Raw genomic sequence first — 24,088 nt, forward strand, 5'->3', positions numbered from 1 at the left:
TCTGAGATGCACATTTAAAACTGTGGGGACAGCATTTACTATGAAGACATTATTTGAAATACTGTCTAGAGGGCAATTCTTTGGGGTTTTTTTATCCTGAATACTCACGTCCTACACAAGGTCCCAGTTGGTGCACAGGAAGAAGTGTCTTTCTCATTGGTTTTACTGCAGTGTTAGCTGAAGATACAATTCCCATTCACAGAGAAACCTCTAACTGGGCATAAGTGGTACGTTATTCACAGCATATTGTGATGTTTAAGTGACGCTAAGGTTGGACCTACAAGTATCTGGTGGTTCTGATAAAGCAGCCCACAGCAGATCCCATGTCAGCCGGTTGGTAAAGTTGAGTGAGAATTTGAGCTAACGAATTCTACAAAGGTAATTAGCTTAATTGTAGTCCATTTTGAGGAAAAAAGTAAAGAAGCATCACTTTATGAGGTAAAAATGTGTGTGTTTGGAAAAGAGAAAAAGCCATTGTGTGAGAAAGAGCATTTATGAAATGCCTTGATTGTGTATGCAGGCACAGTGATCATAGAACCAACTGGGTTGGAGAAGACCTTTCAGCTCATCAGGTCCAACCATTGCCCAGCATTGCCAAGGCCACCACTAACCCATGTCACTGAGGCCTCGTCTACACGGGGGGTGAACACTTGCAGGGACGGTGACTCCAGCACTGCCCTGGGCAGCCTGTTCTAATACCATGATGGCTTGAGAAAAGCATCTATTGAGCATGGAAATGGCAAACATCTCCAGAAGTTGTTTATTTGAGAAGATAACACTTGAAGATGCAGCTAAATACGCTTCTGGGCCACTCTCCAGTCAGAAAGGTTTCAAATACAAAGCTCCTTATTTTTACTTAATTGATATTTTGCATTACTTCCCAGTTTATTTCACAGACATCAAGCTTACAGTTTACTTGAAACCTCAGCAAAGCAGGAGAGTCTCTTTCTCTTCAAAATGGTGAGAGAGTAGTTTACTACTTAGGTCATTTAACTCAGTCATGAGTTATGACTAACCAGAGAAAGCAGTTATGGATTACAAAACCAGCCTTAAGAAAAGTCATTTGCCCTCAAGTTTCCATGCTTTCTTGAACCTTGAATTGCAAAAATCACCTCTTTGACCAAGGTTCCTAAACTCCTTAGTTTATTAGTGAAGATGATTTTCCAGAGAATGTTTTACCTCCTGTGTTTTCTTGCACTCACCTTTAGCAACACCGTAATACCTGAAATATCCTAAATTTTAGGGAATACTGATCTTTATGTATCAATTATGGTGCTACTTATGGCTCATCCTTGTTTACTAGGTTGATGTGAGGAAAGCTGCTAAATGGCTATTGGCTTAATAAAGAAAAGTAATGTTGAAATTCTTGTTAAATTGCAGTGAGTGTGCAACTAAACTGAGATTTAATTACATTTTTTAATTAAAGGAGTAGCTATTGATTATGTCATCAAATATGTGTTGTAGCCAGCCCTAACAAATAGCAATATTATAAGACATCATTTAACTGGTTGTTAAAATTCCAAGTGAACGAGAACTAGAACTGGTGTGGAGAGGATAGAAGATAACTAAGTAAGTGAAAAATACATTAGTTTCTAAAATTTTGGTTACTGATGGTTTTATGTCCTGTCGTAATTTATTAACAAAATGAAGGCAAAATGTTTAAATAAGAAAAATGGATAAACCTTTATTTTGGGTCTTGAAAGCAAACAGTGATTCAGACAGTATTTCTCCACCACCACCCCTTGGCTTGTGGGAAGCTGTTAGTTGATGCTCTTAAGAAAATATGTTCTAGATTTGGCTTAAACGGTTTGCAGGCTGCTCATGGTATTAAAGGCCTGATCCTTTCCCTCCTTGTGGTACCACTTTTACTTCTGAAAGGATCTTATTGGAGCATTTCATTAGCTAGTGGCGTAGCCCCTATTGGACAGGTATCGCAGAAGCCGGTTGCTTGTGGCTGAAAGCTGCTCTGAACAGTGAAATACTACAGGGAGATGGGGTAGATGATCTCATGGGTCTTTCTGCTTCTGTCCATTACCATTTCTGTGCATATAAAGCCATTTAATCCTTTCCACTCAAATGCTTTGTACCCACAGAAATGTATTTTTAATAATGGCACAAGGCATGCTACAACTCGGCTGTAGTCAGACCCTATGACTCAGTTGGCCTAAGTTACTGTTTGAAATAGAGCACTGTAGAATTAAAACTTTTGTCTTGCTACCAGATTTTATAGTTGAGCCTATTTTGGATGTTCTGTCACTGTATGATATGCAAAGACTGACTTGTTAAAGGCCTGAGTGTGGTACAGGTGTCAGCACGCAAGAGTTAGGATGTGTTAGAATTAAAGATACCTGTAACCTTTATCTGACCTTGCACTTTTATGGAGCTTGATCCAGCCCTAGTGACCTTCCTCCCATGTCACCTCTGGCTCTTTTAAGCATGGAGGGTAAACAAGGGACACGAAAGTGGCAAGTGCAAAGATCATGGCAGCTGCTGGTGACCTGCAGAAGCTACAGGGAAGTGTCTGGTAGAGGCATGAGCACTCTTTAGGAATAGAATGCAATGTCCTGTGGTGAAAGCACTTTCATCCCTGGACTGCAACTGTGTTGGTGCTGTTACCCTTGGTGGTGTTCTCACATTCAGAACCCCGATTACAAAATACCTTCTGTGTCTTAACAAATACAGAGAGTGTATTACTGAAATATAAGCTGAAAGAGTCAGATATAAACCTCGAAAGAGTAAAACACTTAATGATTAATGTTTGTAAATCCTGTAATCAGGATTTACCAATGGCTTGTACTTAGGTGATGGCATCACTATGTTTTTCCAAGCCACAGGATGCATTGTAGTTTACCTCAGACAGGTCCCAGTTCCCTGTTACTGCTTAACTACAGGATGTTGTGATTATAGATGTAGTGACACCACTGCAGAATTGCTGCCGATAAATCACGGTGGGATGGCAGCTGTAAATGCAGCTTCTCTTGTGGTTTAAGAGGGAGACGTGAAGGCGTATCGCCCAGATGCTTGATCAATGGTAAATAGGGCCAGCCACAACATGCTAAAGCTTAAAAGTCTTTGCCAAATTTTGGGATTAGAAGGTGTCGTTTCAAGCATTAACTCCTCCAGTATCAGAACAATCAGCTGCTCTGGTCCTTCTCTTTCCTTTCTCTGTGGCCAAGATTTCTTTACCTTTGCAAGCAGGACCTGACACACAAACCGTTTTCCCAGCAATTTTTGGAGGTACAAGAGCTTCTTCAGCAAACTGCGAAGTATTCAGTGTCTGTGCCACAACAAACATATGTATCTTCGTGTCATGTTCCCCATAACCTTCCCATTCACCTGCTTAATAACTGGCCAGGAAATGTGCTTGGAGCTGTGCAGTTACACTGCTTAAGGCTGGAGAAACAATCAGTCATTACAGTTTACTGTGATGGAACACTCGAGCAGCAAAATCAGCTATAGTCAGGCTTCACTTGACACAAAACAGGATGTAGCTTTGGTCATTCAGTCCCCTGCTCTGTAGGTGACAGTCCTGTGCAGGTAATAGTCCTAATGACTGATGAGGGGCAGTGATTGTAACCTGGCTCCTTTCAGAGAAACCCCACACGTCTGGATCCAAAGGCTGGTGCAAGGTTGGTGATGTTTTCCCTGAAATGAGAAATCAAAATGACTGCCCCCCCCCGCCCCCCCGATCTCCCTGGAGTTCAGGCTAAATGGCGCTTGTATTTGTGTTGGTACAAGAGATGAAATCAGGATTGGCAGACTGTGATGTGTGAATTTGCACACATACAGGGACTGAACAAGAGTGAATCTTGTTAATTAAGCCAAGGTATTTTAGATGGTCTATACCTACAATTCAGTCGTGTTCAGTACAAGGGACTTTCTCTTGGTTCTCTTTAATGTCACATTCCATTTGCAACTGTAATAAATGCTACAACTTGCTTCCCTCTCCCCTATCCCATAAAAAATATGACAGAGAGAAATTTCTTGCTAAGCCTTTGATAACAGTTCTTTCTTTTTGTTCCAGATAACTTCAAACGAGGAGTGCTCAGAGAGCCTGAAGAATGATGGTGATGCTCTTATCCAAACTCTAGAGAGCCTGGCCCACACTGCCAGGTGAGTTCCCTCAGGCTTCTAGGAATTTCCAGGGCTGAGAATGCTCGCCTCCTCCTTTGTCTGCAGTGGTCTTCTCCTGTAATCACCTTCTGTGCTGTATGAGCTGCACAGTTTTTTGTCTCTGGCCATGGTCGATCTTATTTCTTAAATATCTTATCCCAAACACTTGGTCTCTATAACCGGACACTGGTCAGTGGTTCTTGGTGGAGTGGGCTACAAGCACAATGTGATGTTTGTGCCCTGTTTTAAAGTGATTGTGTTTGGTGCTGATGACTTTCAAATGTGCAGTGGAAGAACAGAACTGCTTGTGTTTAAGAATACCTGTGGCTTCTCCAGGAAGCACAAGACTAAGGGGAATGCAAGAACAGAGGTGCTAGTCCCAACAAGTTGGCCAAACCTCAGCTTGTCTCCCATAGACTTTCCCTCATCCAGTCCCCCTTGGACATGTGGATGAATGAATTACTGTTCTCTGCCCCTCAAAACAAATTTTACACTCCTGCTCTGGGCTGTTAGGCTGCATGCCCTCAGTGACATGGGTTAGTGGTGGCCTTGGCACTGCTGGGGTAAAGGTTGGACTTGATGATCTTAAAGGTCTTTTCCAAACTGGTTGATTCTGTAATACTATTTCACTCCTGGTTGAACTAAAATTCCCTGAGAAATTGTAGTTTATAGATCAGGTTTTGAAACACTAAGATAATCTTTTCAGTGCTCTTTGTGCTCCCAAAAGCAGGCTTTATATGGGTCAGTTGTTTGGGAAAATTGGCTCCTCCACATTATGTCAGGGTGTACCCTGTATTGGAAGGAAGTGGGGATGTGGGCAGATGTGGAAAGGAAATGCTGGGACGTGGGGAGTGTAAGAAGATGCACACTGAGGACTAACCAAACCTGTCGAGAAGGTCTGCATCCCTCTCGCTTACTCAGCTGCTGACTCATGGGGTTTTGTATGACACATTAAATTATCTGACTAAAATAAAGATCAACTCTCCCCAAGGGAGACACTGGCAACACCACCGAAGGTGACAGTGAGGAAGCACAGGGTTTTCTCCTTTAGACTTTCACTATTTTTAGCATTTCAGTTTTAAATGCACTAGGCAGCCCAGTCACTCTCTGACTCTGCTTTCCTGGCTTCTTCTCATTGTCTCTTACCTATATATGCATTTCTGTACTCAGAAAAACACACACTACAGAACCCCAAATAAACAGCACTCTTATGTCTTATTAGACATAGGATGCCCAGAAGACCAAATTCTAGCTGATGCCAATGACAATTGTACGATACTCTTCATCAGGGATTGTAGGGACAGGACAAGGGTTGATGGGTTCAAACTGAAACAGGGGAAGTTCAGGTTGGATCTAAGGCAGAAGTTCTTCCCTGTGAGGGTGCTGAGGCGCTGGCACAGGGTGCCCAGAGAAGCTGTGGCTGCCCCATCCCTGGCAGTGTTCAAGGCCAGGTTGGACACAGGGGCTTGGAGCAACCTGCTCTAGTGGAAGGTGTCCATGCCCATGGCAGGGGGCTGGAACTGGATGAGCTTTAAGGTCCTTTCCAACCCAAACCATTCTGTGATCCTTCGATTCTATGGTACATTGGGGTAAACCAAGTTCCTCTGCTGTGCCCAGCTCCCATGCTGCAGCAGCAGCAGGGGATCCCCAGGAGTTCACAGATTTCTTTTCCCCTCCTCCCCTGCTTTAGGGAACGCATGTCCCTATCCATTTGCCTCCAGAGGAAACTGAGAGGGATTCAGCCTGGATCTTGGGGCTGTAATGGACTCAGATGTGGATAAATTGGCAAGAGAGAGATGGAAGAAGCCTGGGGTTAGCAAACTTTAACAGGTTTAGCTATTTTTTATGGAGGCTACAGATATTCTGTCATCATTCCCAGAGTATTCCTTGTGACCTAATAAACTTGGTCTCCTCACTTGTGCTTTGAACTCAGTTAAGAAGCCTCTCTGTATCTCATGCAGAATTGGAAATGTTTTAGAGATCTTGAATCTAAGCCATGCTCTGAGTAGCCTGAACTCCCAAGGCCTTCCCACCCCCATACTATCACGGGGGTGAAGCGGTTGAGGAGTGTTTCTGCTTTGCTCACTTCATGAGGCAGGTTTCTGATCTCCTGCTCTGCCTGTGTGGCAGGAGGAGGACACCAGACAAGCAGTCAGGTGCCAGGAGAGGGGCACTGCTTGGGCTGCAAGCTGCTGTGGGTGCTCTCCTGCTGCCAATCTCTGTCATGATACACCCTCGTCTCATCAGAACAGGCAGTTTTATGAGTGACACACAACCAACCTGTTCTGCTTCGTAGCTACATGGAATCAAATCTACACTTTGAAACGTGGCCATTTATTTCTCAGTGAAGACAGATGCCAGGATGAATTTGTTTCAGATAACTAAGTTTCCTGGTTTAAATTGCTGCTCATTAAGAGCAGTTTACATAGCGTGGAGTGATCATTTGGATTTCCTGGCTAGTTCTGCAGTCCACAAAGCACGGAGTGTCAGTAGGTGTTTGTCATTAGCAGCAACCAAGGAAGTTGCAGGTTGATCTAACAGTGTCCTTTCTAAGCTAAAGGTGAGGGATGGTAGCCTAGAAAACAAAAAGACTTGTTCCTGTGGACTGGCAATAATGTGTTAGAGCCTCTGTTCCAGTGCCAGAAAAACCACGTTTCCAGAAGGGAAAATTAGGCAAAATACATATAATAATAAAAACTTTGGTGAGGAAGCAAAGGGCCCCACCATTCAATGTCAGACCTGCAGAGCTGGGGGGGGGGGCGCGAGCAGTCAGTGCAGTGGGAGGGTTGTGTGTGTGAAAACATGTCTTTCTGTCTGGCCGGAAGCGTGTGTGTGCAGATTCCTGGGGCCATGATAAATTATGTCGTGTTTGTTTGGAGGAGATGGAGTGAGGAAGCAGTTACTGCATTTGAGCTGAAACTCATTTTTACACCACATTTACTACAGGGCAGAATCTGTAGTTGCATGCTAGTGCTTAACAGAAAAGCAGGGTATAGAATGGACTCTTGATGGTCGGTAGGAGTTGTCCAGCATAAAGGCAAATGTGGGATTTGAAGAGGTTTCGCCCAAGGATGTCTAATAGGTGTTACTGGTTTTAATTCCCAGCTCTCACACTGATGTTGCTGTGGCTTCCTTGGCATTTGAAATTCTGAGGATGGTGGGACATGAGAATATCAAGACTACCAAGTGATCTGGTTTTGCCTGAAATGCACAAGTTGTGCGCGATGCTGAGCACCTCAGTCCTGCAGGAACATCTTCAGACGAGCAGAGCAGCCTGAACTAATGCAGAAAGCTGAGGTGTAGCTGTGTGCGGGCACATGTGTGAGTTTGGGAGGTTTCAGGACAGGAGGGAAACTGGTTTTAGGGGGGTTGGTTGGTTGGTTGGTTGTTCTTTAAACCCCTGTATACATGAATTCTTGGTTACTGCTTTACTTTGTTGGCATTACATGATGTAGCTCAACTATTTGACAGCCAGTTTCAAAAGTGTTAAATAAATAGTTTCACAACATAGACATGAAGTGTTTCACTATTTTAAGCTGCTGTCAGAAATGTTCCTTTTGTCTTCTGGACCAGGTGACTGCCTTGACTGTCATCTCAAGGGGTCACCGCATGCCTGTGACTGGCACCAGGCAATACCTTTTCATCAGGAAAGATGCACTATTCTTCATCTCACACAACCAGGACCCAGCCCCTGCATCACACAGAGGATGTGTGCATGGATCATGTATGTGGTGTGATTTTGATCAGGTTTTTACCCAGTTGCATTGGGTTTTACTGGGAGACTGTCCCCTCTCCGCTGCCTGGCACTGCACAACTTAAGCTGCGCTAGTGGAATGCCATCTTCAGCTGCCAAGGCTCCTGATGGAAGCACTGCTTTGGAAATAGGCGGGGATGAGCCTGGCAGTTTGTCATTTATCCAGGAAGGGTCACAGAGTGTAAAGAATTCGTTTCCTTCTCCACGTGCCCCGAGCAAGCAGAGCATGGCTAAAACTGGTACTACTATCCTCTTCTTCCTTAACATTCCCCCTTTCCAAGCAGCATCTCCATGTTCCTGCCACACTTCCCCAATTACAGGTGCCTTATGGAGCATTGCTTCTACAATCCTGCTCTTGGACAGCCAGTTCTGTGGAGCACGTAAAGGTGAGCACCCCATGGTAAGCAAACTGATATCCCTGGGTTGGTTGACAGGAACTGTTTTCTTACATTACTTTAAATAGCTTAACAGCTGGGATTAGAGCTGGAGTTACTGGAAACAGGGAAAAGTGAAGTGGTGGCTATTACTTGGTGAAGTGTTTCACAGTAATGGGTTTCTAGTGAGTGTGGCCAAGAAAAACCAAGATAACTGGGTGAGACTTGTCCCTCTGCAGCTGCAAGGCCTTTGCTCTGCCAGAGAGGACAGTCCATTGTGTAGCTTTGTTCAGGTCTCAGCATCTTGGGATCCTAAGTATAGCCAAGAGACCCTCTGATCTTCCACCAGCAAACTGCTGCACTGAAGAACGTCCTGGGAGCTCTTGCTCGCAGCAGACGCTGGTGCCAGCTGCCTTGTGCAGATGTGCCGTGATGAATTAGTGGTTTAAGAACCACATTCCCTGCTGCCACAAGAGAAATCAGTTACACACGGGTCCTATCTATCTCACACAAGACCAAGGACCCCTGAAAATAGGTTTGAAGTTACTGACCCAGCCGACAGTTGGTAAGCAAAGGCTCTTTGTCCCTGGTGGCAGTGCACCTCTGAAGAGCACTGTTCTCACCTTCTGAAGCCCAAAAGTGAGTATGGCACTGGTGCGCCAGGCAGGAAGTGAGTTGCCTCACATCTGGCTGAAGGAACCTGCCAAAGTGGCAGCAGGTCACAGGGAAGAAAGAACACTGTCTCAGAGGACCCCTGCCACTAGGACATGGGACTCTAGAGGGTACCTACTCCTTAGTAAGATAAATGGTTCTGGTCTCCTCTGAAGTACTGAATGAAGGTGGTGTGCAATTCCAGAATGGTTGTCAGAAAACTTGTTACCACACAAACAAACATACTCTACGATCTGAAATAATCTGACACAGAGTGAATTAAAAGTTTACTTTAATTTTGAACCATTTTATAACTGCATTTTTCTCATGAAGCATCTGTATCACAGCAGGCTACAATAACTTTGGGATAAAAGGCAACTGGTAAACTGTCCAATACAAGGTTCCAAATAAACAGTTCTTACTGGCCCCTACCCAGACATATCCCAGATAAAGTTTTTGATCAAAAACATGAAATAGATCCACCTGCTTATTTTAAGCATATTAAAAAGGAAACTAATTGGACCATTTCTATTTGTCTAGTTTTTTTTATACAAAAAGGCTACACAATGTTACACTTTATTCAGAATACAGTTAGAGCGATTATGAATTAGTGTTCTACACCTTTACTCAATCCTTAAAAATTAGAAACTGCTGTAGCATATTCACTATAACTTAATACTACGAGAGACTTTAAAAAAACCTAACAACAATTACTGCAAAAAGAAAGGCTACTTCCAAAGCAAGCAAGGTCAGTACCATTACAGAGATTTAAAAAAAATAATAAATTTTTAAACAAGCAAGGCTAGGGTTTGATAAATTCCATCTTGCAATTCATTCTTGTGCATTCTTCGTTTCTTGAATCACTCCCAAAATCCATTTGTATTATTACTCCTCGACCAAAAAGGACCAGAACAAAAAGTTTACTTCAATTGTTCCCATAGGAAACTCAGCTTGGTTAGTGTGTCAGGCACTTTCTGAGATACTAGCCCACCCCTCGAGCCCTCTCAGCAACTCTACAGGCCAATCAATGCAAGTTCATTCAGATGATATAGCTGCAAAGAGAAAAGACACAGGGGTCAGTGTTCCTGAGTAAAGAACTGCTTTAACACATAAAGTCTGCATGAAGCTGGTGCACAAGACATTAACAGTTAATTACTTCCACACTTGACAGCAGAAGTCAGTTTGGAGTGTTCTGCTTGCGTGTTTCCAGAGCGTTTATGCAGTACTGTGGCACACTGGGACCCAATTGAGCCAATCCCTCCCTGCCAACCAAGTCCTCAGTCCAGTCATTGGTTTTCCTCTTTTTGTTTTGTTTTTGAAATTCAAGGTTGGAGCTTCTTACCTAAAGGATGATTTACAGGTCAGTATCGAACCAGGCCAACTGATTACTGTCACCTGGAGGCAGCCCATCCATAAGGTCCTGGGCATGGCCAAGATCTGGCAGACCATCAACTGGGTAGTCAGCACCAGGGTGGTGGCCACCCATTTCATGTTCCATCATAGGGTCCATACCCAAGGCATCCTGACCGTATCCGCCCGAGTGGAAAGAACGGTAGCTAGGATCTAAGAAAGTTAAAGGTGGCAGAGGGAAAAAAAGCATAATGTTAACAGATGTTAGATGCATCTGAAGCTGCAAATATCAGTGTGTGAGAAGATTTTTGTAGCCATCTAATTCTTTTTCTAGTTCAGCCAAGTCCAACACAATCTGTTGCCTGCCCTTTTAATGGCTATTCCATTGTTCGAAACAGCCTTCCAGTATGATCCTGCAGACAAAGCACACTGCAGTCAGAAGCACAAGCAGGTTCCAGCCAAGCCATTAGTCTGCACAATCAACAGTACTACAATTCAACAATACTGCAGCAAAACCAGGCTCCAAGACTGTAGACTTGCTTCTGAAAGACTAGTCAAAAATAGCTTAGAATCCTCAGGGAAAGGCTTGCGCTCAAGTCTATAGACACTCACAGACTAATACGTTCAATACCAGCTTTTTTGTTTTAAAGAAAAACTGCACTATTGGAATTGTCAAGTCCATTTGTAAAGAATGTAAAAGATTTCTGGAAACAACACAGCTCAGTGGGAGATGCTCCCACAGGACTCAGGCAAGAGACACTGGTTTTGCACGTTCATATGGCTCGCATTTCAGTGCTGCCAGTGGTGCTGCAGGAACTGGTTATTTGAACTGACAGTTCCCCATCAGCCTGTCCATTTGCAATACCTTACTGAAGAGTAATTCACTCTTCACTGAATTGCAGTTCTCCTTTAAAACCTATGACTTTACTTCATCCAACTTAAGTTCAGTCAAGAGGAACAGAAGAGACATACCATCTGGGCGGTATCCAAGAGGTTCTCCCTGGGCACCAATATCTAGTCCAAGATCTGCCGTCTAGATGTACACAAAAAGTTACAAAACAGTTTTAACATGTGGTCTTTGGGCCAGAACTAGTGATTCTGAGTTTAAAAAGTTCTGAAGCTTGCCCCAGATCCCTTATTAGCAACTCCTCTGCAGTGAGCACTGCAGCAGGGTATTTTTGTGAACATGATATGCCTTCTTATCTAAGCATCTGCATCTAGTTTGACAGCCAGATTTAGATACAGAAATCCCTAGATCACTGGAAGGAGGGTTCTGTTTGGGAATGAAGAAGATGGGGCAGGTTTAGGAACACACCTCCTCAGGTGCACATGTAAGCTCCTGCAAGTCAGCTGTTCAGAGATCCCCAGCCAGCAATAGAGCCTTTAAGAGTGCTGAAGGAACCTCTCCTAGTTTGCCCAATTGCAGAAGTACCTGTCTGCAGTGCAACTGTGTAACTCCAAGAGATACTCCATTTTAGCTTTTTTTTCCCCTTTTCTTTTTCACATGACTGTGGTAAATACAGACTTTAGGAAAACAGAAAAATAAGCACTGAAATAGTACAAATCAAGGGCTACTGTCCTTCAGTTAGTAAATACAGACAAGATAAAGATAATCTGGGGAAGACAGAGAGAGACTTTGCAAAACTTTCCCTCTACCTCATCCACAGTGTTTGTTTTCAGTCTCAATTCACTGTGCAGCCCTTAAAGCATGAAGAAATAGGTGATAATCAGCCTGCAAACATATTCAGTTCTGAAAGATCAATTGTAAGAACACAGATTGCATCCCCACACCAATATTATTAGTCTAATACTGCTCAACAGAACCCTCACAGGATATGTTTTATCTTTATGTTTCCCTCATATCACTCGTGCCTCCAGTTTTGCATTCAGAGTTCACTAAGTTCTGATAAACAGCACAGAAATGTACAAAGTTTTCCTGTACAGTTTTGCACACTAACAAACATAATGAGAATTATAAACTTAAGCTGCAGTAAAGAATGGACTCCTCCTATCTGCAAGGGAAGAAGCAGCTCTAAGGCTGCTTGCCACAGGTTCAGTGAATCTGAATACATACAGTAAAGAACGTACAGCCAAATGTAAAGCTGGGCCTGTGTCACTGGTGGCATCTATGCGTCACTACTGGAAGAAGGGAGGACTTGGAAGTAAAGCCTCCCTAAGGAACCAGTAATACAGAAGACACGACTCACCTCATTCCAAGCCATTGGCTCAGTCCTGAAAAGAGAGCTTGTCAATTCAACTGAAAGTCTCTTCTTATAGTCTTGTGGTTTGTCCTCGGACATTCTGAACAGCACCGCAGCTGCGTACGTCGCTATCGAAAGGAAGAGTGATTTTAGTAAAGGTCAACTCTTCTAGCAACTTCCCTAACACAGGTTTGAAACCTGTCTTTTAAGTTCACTTACCAACACCCTCATTCCTAGAATGAAGCAGTTCTGTTAAAGGGGCAGTTGCACCTTCAGCTTCAATTGCTTCAGCTGCTTCCTTGTCTTGAGCCAGTTCACAAAGTACGCCGGCAGCTACTCTCTGGATATTCTCAATGGGAGAGTACAACAACTGCAACCAAAACACAAGGGTTTCTTTAGCAATTCTACTTGAAATGAGCTCTTCAGCACAATCTGATTTAGCAGTTCTACCAAGGAACCACAAGAGCTGTATTACTCATTCTTCTAGTACATACAGTAGCATTATCTTGAGCTCTTACTTACCTGCACAAATAGTGGAATGGTATTTAGACCCCTGATTACAATTCGATTATGAACATCACGTGCAAGAATATGCAGGGCTCCAGTGCAGCCCTCAACAATTTCTTCCATACGCACACCCTCCTAGTCAGGGAAAGAAAAGGCATTATTTGAAGTTGAGATATTGCGTGCAATCTTCTAAAATGACTGTTAAAAAGCTGATCAGCCTGCCAAAAATGAACCAAACTTGTCCCCTGCACTTACCCCTTTCCCCCAACAGGGCTTATATCCACTATCTACTGCTGGCCTTCAAACTTAACACCCCTACTAGGAGTTGGCCCAGTTTACCCAACTAAATTCACTAAGTGAAGGACCTCAGTGGAACTCCTCCCAGTGTTCTCAATTTTACTTCAGTTCATTATGACTTTCATGCCCGAACACTGGCTCTTCTTCCCCCAAGATGGATTAGCTGGGCAGTTTTGAAACACTGGTTATCAGTAACAAAGATGCCCCTTCCTGCCTCCACAAGTATTAACTGCACTCCTGCTTCCATGTGCCCATGCTAAGGCAATTTCCCCTTTATTAATGTGTTTAAGGGGAAAAAAATAATCAAGACTGATCTTGCCACACTGACCTAGTACCTAAACAGGTTAAGAAGTATGGAGCCTGTACAACTCCTCGGTACTTTTACAGCTCTAAGCACCCTTGAAAACACACAATAAGCTGTGATAACATTCTTAAACCCATACTTCTGAGAATGTATGATGAGGCAGTTCTGGTTTCCTAGTACAGAACTAGTGGCCTTGCCAGTGTTTCTGTGACCTACAGCATACAAAATTAATGCTCAAGGGGTTCTTAGTAAAATAAGAACCAAGGTTTTGGTGCTATTCTTTAACAAAAACTTCAGGTCTGCTGAGACAGAATTATCAGCACACCAAGAGAGTAACATGGAACAGCAAATTACAACAGCTGTTTAGACTAAACAATACATGGCTGAAGCACACTGATAAACAAGGAGTTTTAGAGGCAATGTTACATGTAACTTCAGTTAGTGGGGGGCACTTACCACAAACTGCTGTTGTGTGCCACCCATAGAAGTACGTCGCTGGGTATCTTGATGTGCTCTAACCAACAGCTGAACTAGCCTTGGAATAGCACCTTGTTCCCGCAGTGGGGCATGGTTTGCAGGACAGAGTGCCAGATTGCGGATCAAACCAACAGTAGCCTGCAGATAAGAAAGGGGATGGGGAATAAAAGAGTGTGGGGAGTGTGCTTGCCATTAGCTATTTCTTTTATTCATCTCTTGACCCCGAACACTTAAATCTCCAGGAGACAATGCTAAGTTACTCAACTGAAGCAATTTTCCCATCAGACAAATTACATCCCCCAACACCTTGGAAACAAAGTATTTTGCGCTGTTAAAATTCCATTTTAAAAAGCACCAGTTTTCAGTGCTGGAAGCTGTTAACCATCGTTTACCTTGATCAAAGGCCAGTGTGATGGCGGGTGCAACAGTTTAACCACCACTGGGAGCCCGTAATGGAGACGCACTGCATTTTGAGCCATCTCAGCTTCTTGATGTCTGCTGGTGAGGTGACGGAGCGCACAAATAGCAGGTTCTGTGATGTCTTCCCTGTCTCCAGCCCGAAGAACTGTGCGCACAAGAGCCTCAATGCCACCAACCTGGCAAACCATCATCTTGTTCTTGTAATTGTTGCAGGTAAGGTTAGAAAGGATGCCAGCAGCACAAGTCACAACATTAATATCATCTGATCCCAAAAGCTGAACAAGAGTTCCTAGAAGGCCTTCCATGCCCTCCTGCAAAACAGAAGGAAGCAAAATTTAGTCTCTCTCCTCTTCTATGTTGGCTTTTGATCCCGATCCCTTAGAAGAGCCATGTACCTGCTTTGTTGCAGCATCTGACAGATTTCTCAGAGTCCAGAGACAGTTCTGGACAAGGCGCTGGCTTGGATCTGTGAGGTGGAGTCCCAAAGCTTGCATCCCTCCTAGAAGATGGTACAGATTTGACAGCATTAGTCAGGTCTGACATCATACCTAGATCCTCATCTTGTTAACAGTCAGGCCCTTCTCCCTCTTGAAGTCTAAGTGCCTATCTCACAAGCTTCTGGATCTTTCTTGGCATTAGTATTATAATATAGCTAGGCCCTAACCCTTCATCCCATAGAAAAAAACTCCAAGATTCATGTCAAAAGCGTGACACTGGGCCTTTTAAAAGCACACATATTCTAAGGAGACCATTCTGATAATGCTCAGCACCCACGTAAAAAAAAAGCAGACTTACATAAAACAGACTGCTTTTTATACTTCTGGACACTAAAGTCCTCCAAGTTCAATTTTTGATGCTAGCAGTTTCTGCTCTTGTGTGGAATGTACTGATCCTGAAGTAAGTACTGTATAGCTTTTGAAGTTACCGTGATTACAAGGTACTTACCAGCTTCAACAATAGCAGGTTTGTTGCTGGAACAAACTGACAACACTTTCAGCACCCTACTAGTGGTCCACAATAGCTTCTCGTAAGTATAGGTCCTCATTATATTTACTAGAGCCTGGGGTCCACCACTTGCCAGAATAATCAGCTGAAAGACAGCAAAAATTACATTTATCAGTCACTTCCTGTGCGTGTCAGCAGGTAGTAATTGTTGCTGGCTTACACCCATCTAAGGTTACAGATGGGCGTGAAAAACTTCACATCTGCTTGTACGGTCTGTAAGTTTTGCGGTCTCACTGTAAGCATGACTGCATTTCTGCAAAGCAATTCCTGCATCCTTCACCTCTTGCAAGTTCAGGACCCAATGTGGCTGAACGTTCAGACTAAGGAGGTCAGTACACAGGAACTGTTGGGTCACTCACAGCACGCTTGCTCGTTTAAAGTGCTTCAGTAGCAGAGGCACTCACCTTACTTTCTTGATTGCCATATGCTAAGATCTGAAGGCAGTCCGTTGTGATGGCCAAGAACTTAACATTTGTCTTGTTGAGCAAGGCAACCATTTTCTGCAGCCCACCAGCCAGGCGAACAGCCATTTTGGCTCCTTCCTGATGCAACAGGAGATTGTGAAGAGTTGTAATGGCATAAAACAGCACTGAGTCTACTGGGGACCTACAGAAGGAAAAAAAAAAAACCCTTGTGAATACCTGCACCTACCAGTACCAACTGAAAAACACACATACCATAGTATTAGCAGTCCACATACCCAAGCATTTTAACCAAAGCAGGGATGCCTCCCGATTTGAAGATTGCCAGCAAGCCTTCACGGTGATGTGAGAGGTTGTGTAATGTACCCGCAGTACAACGAGCTGTTTCCACATCGTTTGTGTTTTGCATGGTACGTACAATAGCAGATACCATTTGAGGAGATCTCATAATAGCATGGCGAGACGCTTCCTTTTTGGATAACTGATGAACCATAACTGCAGCCTTGTTCACCACCACCTGCAGGAATATTTGAAGAAAACTTAGTTTTAAAGTCACTGAAGAAGCCCCACAAGCAAGCTACACCGAGGCAAAGAAAATACTTACCTGGTCCTCATCATTCAACAGTTTGGTCAGTTCTGGGATCGCACGAGTTGCAAGTTCAGCATCATCTTGGTAGTTTATCAAATTAACAACAGCATGTTTTAACATCTGGGATGGCTCAGCCAGGCGCTGCACATTAGTTGGATGAGCAGCATCAAACTGTGTGGATGGGATTTGCATTCCTTCATCCAGTGTTTCAGGGAACATAGCTGCACGCACTCTCTGTGCTCTAGTCATTGCATACTGGCCATCAATATCTGAAAACCAAGGTAAGTCGTTATCTCAAAGTCAGAATAAAGAGCTCATCTTCTAGACTGCTAGTAACTCAGTGGTTAGGTTTCTGTATTTTTAAGCTGTGTGTCTAAGCAAACCAGTGTAAGAGAAAAGGCCTTACCAGCAACTTGCTCCTGGGTAAAAGACTGAGAGAATCCTTGCTCCCACTCGTACAGCACTTGTGTCGTGTCCACATCTTCTTCTTCAGGATTTCCCTTGCCACTCAAGGAGGGAGCAGTCGTTGTGGCACCAGAATGGATACCGGAGTCCAGATAGGACTGTTGCTGCCAATGACTGACTGCTGCTTTTCTGTCTGGCTCCATTGCCATATCCAACTCCATCAAGTCAGCTATAAGAAATCATTGTTGAACGATTCAGCTTAGTTTAATTACTCCAGCAATCTTCCCAAGAGATGACACAGACATTAAATGAAAATAAACTTCCATAAACAACTACTTGAACCCAGCAGAGGCAGCACTGCAAGTCAGGCAGTGGGTTTAAATTGAGATTCTATATCAAACCAATACAAATGCCAATAAACCCAACTAACAGGCAGAGCAATCACTGCTATTGTGACAGTCTTAGTCTACTGTTTAAAGGTTCCCTTTTCCACAAACTATGATTATGTACTTGACTGTACTTAGGGACCCAAAAAGCTTACAATGACAAACTTGTTTGCAGGTTTGATTTCCTGTGCAAGGTATTAATTACTGTAGTAGGGCAGACATTATTCAATCCAAGTGACTTTTTAAAAGTTTGAAAAGGGGAGTAAGGAGCCAGTTTAACTGCTCTTTTATTAGAACTGCTAGATTCTAATAATAGAAATCATAATGCATTATATACCTTGGGTTGCCATGTTCCTTGCTGTGCTCCCAGAACTCTTTCCTGCTACCTTTCAGAGACGCTGAAAAAGAGCAAGGTTAAAACTTATTAAACACTAATCAGAGCTAGTAAGACAGAATTTCATATTAGAACACTAGAATTACAAACTAAGACTTCACCTATCTTGCCATTTCATTACTAGAGTGCTAATTAGCAAACCCCCATGGACAGAGACGCAAAAGAATGAGATGTTTCACCCAGACTTTTTCTGGCAGACTACATGTAAGATAAATTCTCTTAAAACTGCAAAAGAACTAAAGACTGATCATGATAGAGCCTTTTTTTTTTTTACTTCTCTATCCCTGCATGAAGTCCAGACATTAAATTCCACAGCTTGGACATGCTGCAAAGACAAGGGCTAAATGCTATTTCCCTCAAAGACAACTGCTCTTAAGATACTAGAAGAACTGTTTGATACAGGGCTACAACATGGATTTTTATGGGGAAAGCTGAAATGACCATTTAAGACAAGCTGATATTATTTCAGAGGTACAAAGACTACCTAAAGAGTTATAATTGTACCTCCTCCTTTACTTCTTTGCTGTACCACAAGAAGAGAGATTTCTTCCTACACAAAACAGTCTTCCTTGAAGTTCAACTGAAAATTGAACCAGCCTTGTAAACAAATGCTCTCCTTTAGTTGCACACATGAAGTCACCAAACTTTTTTTTTCTTTGCACAGAAAGCCAAGATAATTGGGGGCAGGAGGCTGACATGTGATCAAATGCCCTATCAAAATCTTCAGTATGCACCTCCATTTGATAGCATCAAACAGTAAGGAAATATCTGTACCATAAATCTGTAGCTGTCTCTTCACTAACCCAGAAACACAAATTCGAGGCTACAGCTTCACAACGGGTCACTCAAAGCTGTCACTTTTATTTCATTTGCTCCCCTTCCCCCAGTCCAACACCATTTTCAACACAGACACAGAGCTGGTGACAGCCTGTTCTGGGAGCTAGCCAAGCAGAAACATTTGTAGTGGTAACTAGTGCAGTGAGCAAAACCATCTCTTCCAGCAATCAGCTTTCAATGTGCCCTTAGGTGTTAGAGCTGTGCTGATCAAAACATTCCTAGACAATGAAGTAAAGGCAAGCCACTAATCTCTTTAAAGGACAGGTTTGCAGAACTTCGTGTCAGGAGAACAAAGTCCATTTGACACTATTTGTGTAAAGACAGATTTCCCAGTTTAAGAGTCTCCTTCAGGAGTACCGTTTAGAAAATCAGAATTAAACAGAAGACAGGCCTGCAGTTTTAAAAGTCTCACCAAATAGCTTATATTTCACTGTCCTGAGCCAGCTGCAGGATACTCCAGATCCTGAGCAGTCTCGTTACTTTGCTGTACAAATGCCAGTGCTGTTCGTCCTGACTCTGCACTCCCACAACTTTTGGCAGCAACCCTTCCTTGGCTCTTTTAAAATGGACAGTCAATCTGCACCTGCAGCAGGTAAGCAGCACTAAGCTGATTTAAGACATAGTAACATACAGGAAGTACCCTGCCATGCATTTGGTAATGCTAAAGTCCCTAAACCAGTCCTACTCCACAGCTTGGAAGAGACTAGCCAACTCATCTACTCACAATTTGCATGGAGGATGCAGTGACAATACAACCATTTTTTTCCAGTCCCTTGAACACTCAATGCTTCCAACATTTTGGAGTAGCAGTGGTAAGGGGAAGGAAAAACTAAGTCATGCTGTCAGTTCACCATTAATACAAAAATTCTTCTGAGTGCCAATACAAAAGCTTGATGGCTCCCTGCAGGTCTTACGCATTACTTTGTCAGCCCCACTAACACCTTCCAAACAGAAAACAGTGGAATAGCACTAGAATTTGTATCTTCACTCCCTGTAGTCCCCACTGTAAGTCAGATGCAACATTTCCAGTAGAAAACTGGGCAAGATCCAACTCCTATATGTAATTCGCAACATGCTTACCACGAAAGATCTATTTTTATTGAAACCTTTCTTGTCTCCTCCTATGACAAGGCTGTTAATAAAAAATTATCACCAAACGAGTCTTGAAGTTAACATACTGGCAGATAAGCCAGTCAGGAGCACTGACCGTGCTTTGAGATGTTTACTCCCACCTCAGATTGAAATATGCAATACAGGGCTCTAGAACAACATTCAGAATTTCCTTCCACTGTTGCATTCTGCACAAACAAATGCAGCTGGTTTACAGCAACTACACTCTGAAAGGTTGTTTCAATTTCAGCAATCTGAAGAGATCAGAAGAGTAGCTGTACCATTAGATACAATCCAGCAAAGACTAGCTGCTGAACTGCAACAGTATTGCAAACCAAAGCTGAGGAACATCTACACAATGGCAATGAAGAATACTGATTCAGTGTTCAGAACTGCATTATCAGTCAGATGTTCAGTCTTTGAAATGCTGACCTTAGATAAGCCTGCTGGCTGCACCTGAAAGCTTCTAACATCCTCATCTGCATTTCATACTCCTCTAACCACCCTCAGCAATTCCAGGAAGCATCTTTTTATTTAGATGGGAAAAACAGTTTTAATCCTAAGAATTCAAAATAACTGCAGACCAAAGATAGCCAGGGAAAAGGGGTGCATTCTGTTTGGTTTTAGGGGTTCTGTAACCGAACAGTCTCCCATATTTTCTTTCCTGTTCTGTAAAGGGGTAAACTGCATCCAGGCCAGCTGCTGACTTTATTTTCCTGTGTGTCACTGACAAAAGTTAACACTCACAAAGACAGCAACAACCCCAGACTAGGTACAAACGCTTGTGCTATTCATTTGCCCAACAGAAACTGGATCAATACATGCAGGTGGTGGGGCAGGGGAAACACCACAAAAAAACTTGCTAGGATAATGAAGCTTGTGTCTTCACCCATGAAGCATATACCAGCTCCTTTAAATTAATCCCCTCTTCAGATTTATTGGAGTACACATGACTAGTGACATTCCATCATCAAGGTCAGTGATACAGCTCTTAACCATCAGGAAAAGACAGAAGGACTTGGTATACTTTAGCATGACAGCAAGCTTCTGTAAGCCCCACTATTTTTAAAGACTAGCTGGTACTCTGAAGTCAAGTCTGATTTTTATAACATGACATTTATTAAAAAGTTCATAGCAATGTATTGCCAGGAGTTATGGAACTGTTAACTTCTTAAAACATCCTCCATGACACTATCCACTCATTTAGCATCCATCATCAGCTCTGAGTTTAAATGGGGGCTGGGTTTTTTTTTTAAATATACTGAATTCCTCATATGAAGTGCAGTGCAAGACATTGCACTAGACTGCATTGTGTACCATCAGTCCCAACCTTGCATGTGAACCCTAGGAAAGTAAGAAAAATAGTTCTGCAAGCTTAGCAGGCTTGTGAGCAAACAGTTTCAAGTTACTACAGAAGACAATGCAAATTTATTGGGTTTTCAAAGGACTGAAAGAGGAATATTTTGATAATGAATAAAACTTGGGTATCAACTTCTAATTTTGGAGAAGAGTTAAGCACATGCCAAGGAAGTCAACAAGCCTGTAACACTTACCCAAATCTGAGTAATTCTCTTCATTAAGATTGACTCAGATTACCTGACTGATTTGATAAGCAGATCCCCTCCCCTTTATAAAGCAAGTCAAACTTGAAGTTTGAAAGTCTTCCAGAAATCTTTTGCTTGAGCACAGCATGTTACTAAACCTCGTATGGGAAATCGAGGCTGACACATTCAATCACTGTTTCTATTTAAAGTGAGTACGTCTACAGACCATGTTTTGATACCTCTCATCTAGGGCAGACCAAGCAACTGCATCTTTAAATTAATTTTTTTTACATAGAAAAAGCCAGTATTATTCTTGTTGTGACAGTTACAGCAGTTAAAAACATGAATCGGCTACGTACAAGTGAAAAGAAGTACATGTACTGGCAAACAGTTTTTCTCCAAGTATTCCAAAGCTACTGCAACTATTACCAAGGTGTTACTGGAAGCATTCTTTAGGTCTAATTCTGTAACTGGTTTTGTTTCAGGCAGCTGCCTGCCAATGATGCTGCGCGAGTATCTGCTTTACAGGAAACACCAGTTCCAAAATTAATAACACCAGATAACTACAGCACACATTCCTATGACCCAAGAACAGATATGTAAGAACTTAATGTAGCAGAATCTTCTTCATTAACCTCAGTTTTCAAGTGGAGGATGTGGGAAACACATTCGATTAAGGATTTAAAAAAAAAATCATTTTATCTTATCCTGGAAGTTATTAATCTGTTTTCTAGCAAAGGAAGCTGGGGGGGTGGGGGGAGGAAGGAAAGGAAAGGAGGAGTCATCTAAGTAAGGCAACACTGAAAATGGCAACATCAGAGAAGCTTTTATGGCATGTAAGCTGTTTCAGGCATAAGTGACTGTCTCATCTCCTTCAGCAATTTCTGGTTTAATCTACCTATATGTATAGTGTTCAATGTATAGTCAGTTTCTAACTTGGACATTCCTAATTTTGGATTAAGTAGTGAGATAACCTGGGTAGTTAGAAAAGGACCATCATTTGCATTATAGGTCTCAACTTAAGAAATTTTCTACCATCAGAAATCTGTTGTAAACTTATTATTCCTTATCCAAATGGAGATAAAGTCCTCTTCTCCCACACAGCCCAAAGAAAATCTAACTCTGAGGATATTTATCTGGCTTCTATTGAGCTCTGGGATAGGTACTTTTGGAAGCCTTTAATATATCATATGTTTCTGTAGGATTGGAAAAAAGTCCTGAAAGTACAGTTTTGGTGTTGTGTGTTTTAAGGAATCTTAGAAGCTTGCTGTAGGAATGACAGTGTTTACAATCTTTCTATGCGGGTTCCCTGCATAGATGCTTTATTTCAAAGTAAAAAATAACATGCTCGAGTTTCAATTTGAAAATTTGCATTTAAAAAAATACTTCTTGTACACAGGAGTTTTGCTTAAATACATCCCATATCCCAAGTATTGAACAGCATTCCCCATATTCTGTCTGAAGTAGCAGCATTTTCAGTCCTCAGTCATCTTGTCCACTCTGAAAGGAATAGCTGCATGCAGTGAGTGAAGGCTATTTTGAAACCAAAGTTAAATGCAACATTAGAGGGCCTTGATTATTGTGAAATTAGTCACTCACCAGTAGTGACTTCTGGATTAAGAAATTAAATTTTTCAAATCCCTCCTCACACCAGCAATTTAACCACCTACATGGATAAAAACTACTACGAAACTCATTAAGAACTGGCTCTCAAATAATGGTTTAAGGCTGTAAATTACCACATTTTAACAGTAAATTTAATGTTTACCTTATCTACACCAGGAATCAAAATACAAAACTTTACATTTCTCATAAATGTCAGGCTTACTTCTGCTTTCAGCAAATTGATATTTAATACTGAGTAAAGATACCTTGTCACAGCCCATCTGAAGATATCCTAAGTAAGTGGAAGTAACTTATACAGTGTTAATATCAAAAGGAAACAAATCAAACAACACAACCAACTCTAAAAGGAAAAAAACACCATGTGTTTTCACAGCTACGAAGCATTTCTATCTTCTTTTGGGTTACATGATAGAATACCTGTAGCCTTCACTACCACCTTAGAAGAAACACCATTCCAAGAGACAGAGCAGCATTACTATACTTAAGTGTTGCGCCAAGATGTAGCAACCTCAACTATTTCAGTAGTTCTGTCGAAAACTAAGAGCTACCAATAACCTGAACCTGTCATGCCACAACACATGCGTACTGAAAACCAGCTTCCTGATCCTAGGCTGCAACAGAACAAGCTCATTCCTAAACTTTAACTCATGACAAAACTGCTCTGGTTATTTCCTCAGGCAACATCTGCTTCACATTATTCCTTCTAACCACCAAGCAGAATAGTTCACTGCAGTGATAAACTCCGTATCCTATGTAATCCACCCAGCTCAAATTTATCGAAGCTAGACTTCAGGCAATGCATTCTACTGATGCCTGCCGAAAGGTATAAGATGCCTTGCAAACAGCAATACTTTTAGATTCAGCTAATCACATCTCAGTAAGTTTGAGTCTGAGCCAAGAACAAGTCTTAAATTGTTCTTTAAAATATCTTAATAAGACCTGAAAGTCTAAGATCTTTCTCCTATCAAACATTAGAAAATTAAAAAAAGCAAATAGTATCCACTTTACTGACCTTAAAAGACTGCAACTTCCAAGCTTTAAATATCTTTAACGTGCTGAAAGAGGCAAAAAAAACTAGCTCAGATAATCCAGAGAATTAAAGTGGAAGAGGAGCATTTGACAGCACACACACAGATCCACCAATGCTCACTACAAGTTACCCCTGCTTTCAGACACTGTTTTTTGCTGCTTCAGTTCCACTTAACTTTTTTTTCCTTCACACATTCCAGTTTGCTGTTACGTCACTAGTTCTGCCTTTTCAGCCTTTGGCTTCTGCCTTGGAAGTTATCTAAAAATTCCTTCCCACAACACAGAGACAGAAG

At 42.3% G+C, this 24,088-nt stretch overlaps 1 protein-coding gene across 1 annotated transcript; it reads right to left on the reverse strand.

Annotated features, from left to right (window-relative positions):
* Window positions 1-9,167: 9,167 nt before the first annotated feature.
* On the reverse strand, window positions 9,168-17,652 carry CTNNB1 (catenin (cadherin-associated protein), beta 1, 88kDa). Its single transcript, XM_010013517.1, has 15 exons — window positions 17,593-17,652; window positions 16,871-17,098; window positions 16,480-16,733; window positions 16,154-16,392; window positions 15,858-16,059; window positions 15,394-15,538; window positions 14,844-14,947; window positions 14,421-14,759; window positions 14,008-14,166; window positions 12,966-13,085; window positions 12,663-12,813; window positions 12,450-12,571; window positions 11,215-11,275; window positions 10,235-10,455; window positions 9,168-9,944 (listed from the first exon to the last, which is right to left on the reverse strand). The coding sequence occupies exons 1-14, from the start codon at window positions 17,603-17,605 to the stop codon at window positions 10,247-10,249; spliced, it is 2,346 nt and encodes a 781-aa protein (XP_010011819.1). The 5' UTR covers window positions 17,606-17,652; the 3' UTR covers window positions 9,168-9,944; window positions 10,235-10,246.
* Window positions 17,653-24,088: the final 6,436 nt, after the last annotated feature.

The sequence above is a fragment of the Nestor notabilis genome, unplaced genomic scaffold (assembly GCF_000696875.1).
Source record: "Nestor notabilis isolate BGI_N333 unplaced genomic scaffold, ASM69687v1 scaffold21310, whole genome shotgun sequence".
NCBI lineage: Eukaryota > Metazoa > Chordata > Aves > Psittaciformes > Psittacidae > Nestor > Nestor notabilis.